The 10,273-nt window shown below is 25.8% G+C and overlaps 2 protein-coding genes across 2 annotated transcripts in view; one reads left to right on the top strand and one right to left on the bottom strand.

Annotated features, from left to right (window-relative positions):
* LOC105622702 (protein I'm not dead yet-like) overlaps positions 1–927 on the bottom strand; it is an 8,373-nt gene extending 7,446 nt beyond the window's left edge. Inside the window, exons 1-2 of the mRNA XM_012204115.1 lie at positions 866–927; positions 668–785 (exon numbers count right to left, since the gene is read on the bottom strand). Of these exons, the coding sequence (XP_012059505.1) occupies positions 668–785; positions 866–927 (180 nt within the window). The remainder of the gene's footprint in view (positions 1–667; positions 786–865) is intronic.
* A 1,258-nt stretch (positions 928–2,185) lies between these two features.
* LOC105622791 (GPI transamidase component PIG-S) overlaps positions 2,186–10,273 on the top strand; it is a 21,641-nt gene continuing 13,553 nt past the window's right edge. The window contains exon 1 of the mRNA XM_012204203.1: positions 2,186–2,276. Coding sequence (XP_012059593.1) covers positions 2,186–2,276 — 91 coding nt within the window. The remainder of the gene's footprint in view (positions 2,277–10,273) is intronic.

Here is a 10,273-nt window from a genome sequence, read left to right as displayed (position 1 = left end):
AAGAGTACATTAAATTTTATTAAGAATACATAAATTTAATGTACATGTTCATTTCATTTAAGTAATTATTGTAACTTAATTTTCAGTTAAATTCATTACTTTTAATTTCGTCCATAACATGTAAAGTTATTTAAAGGAAGCTTGTGGTTACATTTCTAACAGTGGATAAATCGGCATATGTAACTCTTTATTCTCTCACTATACAACCATATTAAATTATGATGTTGAATGTTCAGAAGGAAAAATTACGAGATCTTTTTCTGTATTGTAAATAAATGCATTAAAATGAATTATATGCATTAGATTGAATCCGTATATTCTACTATCGAAAACTTTCTTTTATTATTCTTAATAAACTCTTATATAATTCAATTCACATTTTAGCAAAAACATATCTTACAATGAATCTTAAATGTAAAATTATTTATATTTGTTTGTTAATTCATGAACTGAAAAAAAGATTTTCATATACTTCAGCACTTTATTGAACGTGGAATGAAGAATATATGAAGAAATTAATTTAATATGGCTGTTGTTAGAAAAAAGGAGATGTATAAATTTTAAGATGTATAAATTATTAATACAATTTTTTTGTTTCTAACATTTCTTTAAATATACATTCTATGTATTTAATTTTTATATATGAATATAAGAAAAAAAAACATACTTTTTCACTTTCGAGAATCAATATTGGAATTAGGATTAATGGCCATAATATCACAATGAAAGATCGCCAATAAATGGCTAGAAACTTTATCAATAATCTGCCAAATCCATCATTTTTCCTAAATTTACAAAAAAATATTTCATGAGATGTTGAGTTACAATTGTCTTATAAATTGTAAAACTAATATCAATAATTTACCCTGTGTTTCTCTCTCTTCCTCCGGATTCTATAATTTCTGGATCCTCTGATCTCGAAGCCATTTTGAGGTCTTACTGAAATTAGAATATTAAAAAAGCTTTTATAAATTTATCTAAATAAAATATTTTTATAAAAAGTATTATTTTAATTATGTTAATCTAATTAAACAATATTAATTAAAGCATTATCAAATTATAAAATACATGTGTTTAATTTCTAGGGAGTACTTTTTGAAATTAATAATTTGCACAAATATAACAAATTAATTGCAATATTTATCTCCATTTTCCTAAAATTGTTTTAATTTCATTTTAATGTATACATATAGTATATTATATATGCAATATAATGAAAAATAACATACTTATCGAAAAGTACAGGAATATAGTATTAAATTAAAGGAAAGTTTTAAAATTAAAGGGATTCTAAAGTCTGTTTTTCCGACTAAATGCAATAATTTTTGTATAACGATTACTTTTTTCCTCTTTTAAAGATTTGAAAATCCTTTTCCAAGAATAAAATATATGCATCAATACATGTCTGTGTGGTGCTTATACTGAGAACGAAAAAAAATTGTTTAAATTGAGATTTCTTTTTTTACATTAGTCCAATATGACGTCAGAGCTATCAATGTAATAATATTTGCTTCATATAAAAGCTTTGCGATTTGTATTTATTGTGATCCACAGATTAGTAGTTTACTCGATGAATGAATAACGTGATTTAGACTTATATATCTAATAAAAATGTTATTGTTCTACGAAAATTTATGTATACGTGAGATATTGATGTAGTAGTATATGAAGATATGATGTGCCACATTTTATCGATAAAACAGTGGTCTCGTCAGAGTTCGGGCTTTACTTTAAAATTTTTCCCCTTAAGAAAATTAAAACAACACAAAGTATTTATTGTAATAATTTGCTGTGATGTAACAGTTTTCATCCATCACTGATTTGCGGATAAGTCAAATGGATCTTGCGTCTTCCCGGCTAGAGAAAGCGAGCGCAATTGCGGGCGACCGCACAAATCGAACATCGATTAATTTTTTTTGTTAATTGTAACTTCTATAAGATAACATATTAGCCGAATAAAGTGTGAAGATCGGTGACCATCCTGCGATCTTGACTTGGGCGCTGCTGTTTCATCGAGTTGTCATCGAAGAGAAAACCAATTCAAGGAGGACATCACCGAGAAGGATATCGATGATCCCGTGCACTCCCAGGGGAAGAAGATGCAGATCGTATATTTCTTATTATTTTTCTCTTAAGATTACTATTTATGTCTTGCACTATCGTCACTCATTTTGACAACGTCGTAATGGTGTCGAGTATCCAGAAGAGGAAAGCGGAGTCCGAACCGGACTGCCACAAAAGTGGTCACCGCAAAAACAGACAGTCCACTTTAGCAAGTAATGAGCTCGTTGAGCTCAAGATTGTGCGAGGAATTGTCATGATCCGTCCCGCGTGAGAATGGAGATCTGACTACTAAAATAATAATTTACCCGGTAATTTGGACTCGTGCGACTATCATGCGATTTTCTGGATTTTCTGGGTTACGGCTTAATTGCTGATTTGCTTTGCTTAAGTAAATTTTTTAAATAAATATAATTAAAATTTATTTTATAATTATCTAATTGCATATTGTATAATCGCGATCTAATTCACAGCTTTTCCGTAATAAATTTAATAATGAATATCTTAATAGTCTACACTAAAAAAATACTCTTGAAAGCTAAAAGTCCTAACAACTTTTAACTTAAATTCCAATAAAACTTCTCCAGCATATCACACACGTAGTTAATATGACAAAATACATGAAAATAGTACACTTTTTGCAACTTTTAATTGCAACATTTCTCAAAATGTTGACATATAGAATAATTTAGAAAACGAATTTATATTCGGCATCCAAAAAAACTTTAAAAATGACCAGTTTTTTATATTTTTTGTTGTCAAACAATGTAATCGGTTTAATTACCTGATCGATAATACCGTGCAGCGTTATACGATTTGTTTGATTGATTTAAAAAACTGAAGCACAATATGAATATGATTGAGAATATTGCATTTTTATGATCACAGCGTTCGTGATTTTTTAATGCATGTATATGCAGCTGTTATTACAATGTCATTTCCGTTTATATGATACCGCGGTTATGCGCTTCGTCTGTACGCACTCTTAATCAAAATGACACTGCCGTCTGTTCAGATCTCTCCCATGGTCATTTAACCCTGCGCCATTTACATCAATAACAATACTACGTCGAGTTTATTGTGCCAAAGCGTGTGTTTTATAACCATTTAAAGATTATTGTACACACAATAAATTTCAGAATATATCTTGCGACACTATTGATATTGGCATGCACCTTTGATAAGGCAGTGTATACTAAATACAAACCGATACGTGATTTTTTAATGCCAGAAAAAATTTAGCGACAAATTTTACGTAATCTAAACTTACATTATGTTTTGTACTGTTTTTCTATAGAAAGAACAAGGTATCAATATGTTAACAATTTTTTATTGAATATATTTTTCATGAATTTTTAAAATTCAGAATATTTAAATTGATATATCTAATAGATATATTTAAATAGATCTATCTACTTTGCTTCTGAAAATATTATAGCGTTGTCTTAATTGTGTTCCTATATAAGCTCAAAATAAACTCTTTAATGTTTTTTATAAAAGTTTTTAATAATGTTGAATTATATGAATAATATAAATACTCGCTTTAAGGGAGATATTTCTGATGATTTTGATCTTGATACATTAAGGGTCATTCTTTTAAGTGATCTCCAAAAAGTTTCAGTTATTATTAACAAAAAAATCAATTTTATTTTGTATATCAATATCGCATTATTGGCATATTTGCATGCCTTATGCAGACATATAAACCTGTATAAATCTATATGAAATCTCGTTTTGTGTTGTAAAACATATATGTGACGCAATGGATTTTGCCGCTCTCCCCCTCCTCATACGGTGGAAGACTCCACTAATAAAAGCTTAACGCATACGTTGAACCCAGGGAATAGAATTCGTTACGAATTGTAACGAACTAAAGGCTATGGCACGTAGAAAAACTTAAGACATAAGACTTAAGAATTGATCAATCACAGTAGAGACCATAAGACTATACGTAAGTAGCGAATTCAACATGTTGATTTCCTTATTGCTTAAGTCTTATATTTTAGACTTAAGTTTTAATTTCTTAAGTTTTTCTATGTGCCATAGCTTTTACAATTACAAGTTACTTTTTTTGGAAATTATAACTTTTTGTATTTTGAACCTATGTATTTATGACATAATTTTTGCTTATTCAATCTTCTTTAATCTTTAGATAGTATTCGTAATTTGTTTTAATTCAAGATCCTTTTAATCCTTAAGGTAATGCTTTTTAGACTTTCATTATTATCTTCAGAGATATCAGAAGATTTACGGATCGTCGTGTTTTTAATATCTTAAAATATTAATACGTCTCTATGATTAGTTTATTTATTATTAAATTTAAGCTATATAACTTACTGTTTTTAAAAAGAAAAATCTTGATTCGAGCTTGATCTTCGTGCGTAATATAATATTAGAATGAATTTATGTATACATCAAATTCTTCAAACTGTGCCAATTATATTTTCTGACTTAAAATTACATTTTCTGACGCAATCCTAATTAAAACTGGAGTAGTAATATAATAAATTAAATTGACAAGTAATTTAATGATATATTTACATTGATAAGTAAAATAAAAACTGTGAAAAATTTATTGTGAAAAATATCAACCGGATATCGTTTCAAGATTTAATTGGCGTGTATAGATTGTAGAATTATTATAGATATGTTTGTATTTACTTAAATATTAAAGCTTAACTCCCTCTCATGACGATATGAGAGGAAAATTACATACAATAAATTACTTACTACGTAAAACTTCATTTTTTAGCTTTTTCTTAAAAATATAATAATTTCGTAATCCTAAAACTTGTAAAATATGTGATAAACTGGAATCTGTCTGGTATCTACGTCATAAAAGTATAAAATAATTCCTGAAATATTCAGCTGTCGACTATGTTGCAGCGCGTCTGCTGCAACTTTTGACAGCTGAGAAATATACTATTATTTCAGAAATTATTTTACATTTTTATGTAATATATTAGATAGATATCTGTAATTTGCCGCATATTTTATCGATTTTCGAATTACGAAATTATGTCTTTAAGAAAAAAACTAAAAAATAAAGTTAGTATTATTGTATATTGCTTTTATTAACATTTAAACAAGAAATATTACAAATGTACATTTTTTAATTTTATTTTAAATTGATAGCACTTATTTTAAACTGATTTTAAAAAAGAAACGGAAAGTAACGAATAGTTACTTTTTAAGTAACGGTAACTTGTTACTTCTAAAAATCAATAACTAGTAACGGTAACTTATTATTTTTAAAAAGTAACTTTCCATTCCCTGGTTGAATCTTGCTAATTCGTAAAATAATATGTTTAAGCTGTTATTTTATTATTAGTTGTGTTATTGCTAATATTAGTAATAATAATTATATTTATAATTCTATACATATACCAAAGGAAGATGTTAATATAAAAAAATAGGATTATGTACATGCAATGCAATATAGTTAATATGCCAAAACTTTTTTTAAACGAGCAATTATAGTTTAACTCATAAAATAAAATTCGTTTTTTAATTAAATAAATATAACGCTATAAAATTTTCAAATAAAATTTTTAACTTATAAAGTCTTCCTCAGTGATTTTTATGTAACCTCTTACAAAGTTAACGAACTTACAATAATACAATAATAAAAATGATCGCTCTAAGCTAATCTTACATACTTATTTCTTCTTTTAAATATTGCGAAATAGGTTAGGTATCTAGTCAGAAGTTCGAAAGTCCAAATTATAAAAATGTGTTTTATTAATTCCTCGGTTGTTATCGAGAATCCAAGTCAGTCAACGATGTCATAAAAAATATGATAGTCCGATCGAGAATTTCTTCAATGACTATCCTATTATATTTTGTATAATAAATGTCAATTTATAATTAAATGATTAATATAATTAATTAAATAATAATGAGAAGTTATGTTCACACTTACGTTAATTTATATAGAAATCTATTGAATTAAAATCAAAATAAAAAACTGTGTCATCGTATAAAATAAAACAGCTCTTGATTGTCAGATGTTTTGAAATGGACTGATATTATAGGTCAGAGAATATATATCGTTAAGTCATGACATAAACAAGTATGATCGAAAACGTTACAATCTTAATTAGCATATGTCGTCAAGTATATTAAATAAAATAAGATCGATCCAACAACTCACTATCGTTCATTAAATTTATGCTATTTTTTGCTCTTTTATGTATTTTCGAAATGGTTCTTTTTTGGAAATTTATCTCGTGATCTAAAATTTCGATGATTTCCCAGTTAAAGCTGTGATTGGAATGAATAATGTGTTTCGTGACCACTAAATTTGGATTGATCTAATTTTTTATATTGTTACAATGCTCTTTTATTCTAATTCGAAACTGTTTCTTCGTTTGTCTAACATAAAAGACGTCACAATCATTGCAATTGATTTTATAAATTACATTATTATTTTCTTGATGTTTTCATCTTTTTGTGTCTTTTATTCATTTGAGATTTTTTATTCAATTTGAGACATCAATATTCTATCACAGTTTTTGATTTATTTATTATAATAGTAATCTTGTTTGTAAAGATCTAACGTAAGGAAATACAATACAATAGTTTTAAAAAAGCTTTGACATATTAACTATGTTGGGAAGATGTTAAGTTAGCCGCTTTTTGGCCAAAATAGAAAAGTTCTGAGATGTACAAGTTATATATCATATTAAACGACTATTCGAATGATATATTGCATATCTTGGAAAAATCAGAATCAAGGGAAAATTTGCCTTTGAAACTTTTAGGTTTAGATCTAAAAAAGTGATTATATAGAATTTTTTTAATAAATAAATACTACACATTTTTTCAGGATATATGGTAACTGGATATATTGATAACATATTGGAGGTATTAAGCCCAGTTGCACCAATGTTACTTTAGCCTTAAAGTCAAAGTAACGTTGATGCAATCGGACCTTAGAGGTATTAAAAATATATAAAAAAAAAACAATAATAATTTCATGTTTTTATTAGAGTTGCGTTTCATTTGGCGTTCGCAACTATCATTTGCCCTTGTTTTCTAAACAAGGATGAGATGATTCTATAAGCGTTAAAAGCATCTAGTAATACGCCTGTGTATTCTATTCCTACTATGCCTTCGATATACGTATAGAGATTATATCAAAATAGTGACAATGAATACAGTAATTGTATCTTATTGCGTTATACTTATGCGTTATAATTATAGCGTCAAATTATTTTAGTCAAATAGTTTTGGAATTTCTCTTCTCAAAAAGATTCGTTCGTTTGTTTAAATAATACAATTCTTATATATAATATAATAAAAAAATTGCTCAATTTTATTATTTTTTCTTACTTTTTTAATAAATATGGTAGCATAAATATGATAAAATTTGTTTTGATTGCGATTTCTCTCATGTTCCCTTTTCCAAGATACGCAATATATTATTTGACTTCACTTGAGTAACCATTTAATGATATGATGTATAATTTGTACATCTTGGAATTTTTTCATTTTGGTCGAAAAACAGCCCTTAATATCCTCCTTTATTAAAAGAAACTGTGTCTTACGTCTGCATATCATGTATACTATATCTCTTGATAATTCTAACAAAAAATATATAATTAACCCCAAACAACTATAATATTATAATAACTATAGTATTATAATATTATAACAGTATTATAATATTATAGTCGTTTTTAGGGCTATATAATATTATAACAGTATAATATTATATGGCCTTAAAATGACTCTCATTTTCACACTTTTTTGTTAATATTGAAGTACTTAAATTTTTGAAGAATTTTATTAATTGGACATTATATATAGCTAACACATTGCTTAAGAGTTTTGCATTAATTAAAATAAATTTATTTTAATATAAATTTATATTTTGGAATAATATTAATTTAAAGATGAAAATTGAATATTATCTACTTTTTTATCATATAGATATAGTGCAGATGATATGCGCGTGTTCGTGCATGCTTAGAAGCTAAGTTCGTGTAAAACAAATATAGCTGAACGCTTTGAAAAACCACCGACAGAAATAGATTCACTGCTAGTTCAACTTGTATTTCCAACATTATTAGTGAAATCGAAGACATATTCATCACTTTATACACATATTCGATGAATTTATTATTAACGCTTGTTGATTAATTTAATGTATGTTTGATGTATGTTTGATGTATTAAGTTTTTTAATATTTATTATTTTTCTATATTATTTTCTATATCTATTATGACTTTGTACATTTTATTTGAATGTAAATGTTATTATATTTTCCAAAATAATTTCCAGAAAGAAAAAAAGAGAAGCAGGAGGAAAGAGAGCGAAAGAATGTGTGTATATTAAATAAACTTTTCTATTTTGAATAGCATCTATGCTACTACTGCGAAGATAATTTGAAAAATTTCTTCTGACGCCAGAAATATTCAATTATTATAATTTTTGACAAATTTGATCTTGCAGAAGATTACTGTTAAAATTTCAACAATATGTTTATTAGTTTTTTTGTTTCATTTATGTAAAGCAACAAACTTTTATTATTATTTTTTTAATAGATAAAGCGAAATATTATATAATTGTAAAATACATTTTATAAGATTTAATATCAACATACATAAAAAAAGCTTGATTCAACTTTGAAAAAAAATCTTTACCATTGTTTTCAATTGTTAAAAAATAGACTATTGAGTTTAAATATAATCTATAAATGAAGATCATTTTAATCGTCCAAAAACCAACTAAAATCATTGAAGAAAAATCCATAATGCCATGTTGAGTAAAAATGTGTGAGTCTCTTCGCTCTCAGTTTGAGACGCATTAAATATAGAACATCAGGAAAACCATAAAAATAACATTAGCGATAGTGGTAGTCGCGCACTCATCATGTTTGTTATTTTTTACTGCATTTGTCTTACAACATCATTGTTATTTTTTACTGCATTTGTCTTGTAACATTATACATATCATAAATTATATTTTGCTTATTTTAGTTTTTAAAAATAAAATATTCTATTTTATTTATAAGTATTTTAAGGAGATTTTAATATTAATATACATATCGCAGAATTTTAAAAAGTAACACAATTGTAAAAAGTAATTGTGTTTAAATTATTTGACATCATATGATGTTTCTTTTAAAATTAATTTAGACACAATTACAAATGTAAATGAATTTTTTTTTAATTGTATCGAATTAATATCTTTATATATACATTAAAAAAAATACAATTATTAATAAATTGTATTAAATTGTTCTAATTTTTATTAAAATATCTTAAAATCTTGTTATATTATTGCAGTTTTGCTAATTTCTGATATCATAATCGTATAATATATTCTACGCACGTTTGTGATAGATTTAAAAAAGGATAGATTTAAAAATCAGGATGTATGTGTAATTGAAACATGAATTATCATGTCCAATCATTCTATTGTAATCAAATTCTTTTCTTTGATTCATCCGCAAGCGATGTTCGCGATGCGTGCAATGCACGCGATATGCCGTTATACGTTGCATGTAATGTAGCACAACCTATACGACGCGGATTATTAACTTCTATAGATTACAAGAAGTTAAATTCTTTTCGTTGTCCTCGATGCATTCACATATAGAAGAATTCATTTGAATTGAAAGAGGCATGACGCTGTCATCTATATAAAAATAGAAGACAAAGCATTTTGCTTTATTCTTCATTTCTTTTTCTTTTGCGAGCAAAAATCTGTGAAACTTGACATCACATTGTGAGAAAAAAATTTGGTCTTGCTAAAATAAAAAAATTTATAACAATTAAACGCACTCTAACGATTATAAAAATACTGAAATACTGAAATATCCTGTTTTTAAATTTATGATCACAGAAGTTGGGATCTTTTATTTAGATTATATATGTATATATATTTTTTTAAGCAAAATATTTTTCTAATTTTTCGATCTCTAAGTATATGTATAAATTTGTATTAAATAATATAGGGGAAATTAGGACTGGTTGTTAGTTTTTCAATAATTTTTAGAAAAAAAGTGGTAAGGTTTTGAAATATTGTATACATTATAATACATCTATACTTTTAGGTAATTAAAAAAAAAATATATATATATATATATATATATATATATATATATATATATATATATAATATATAGTACGTAATAATTAATTAAATTAAATATAGTCTATAACTTAAAAATTAAAGTTTTAGTTTACGTTTAGTTAGTTACGTT

Source organism: Atta cephalotes, assembly GCF_000143395.1.
Source record: "Atta cephalotes unplaced genomic scaffold scaffold00048, whole genome shotgun sequence".
NCBI classification, from domain to species: domain Eukaryota; kingdom Metazoa; phylum Arthropoda; class Insecta; order Hymenoptera; family Formicidae; genus Atta; species Atta cephalotes.
This window is presented reverse-complemented; position numbering and strand designations above follow the sequence as displayed.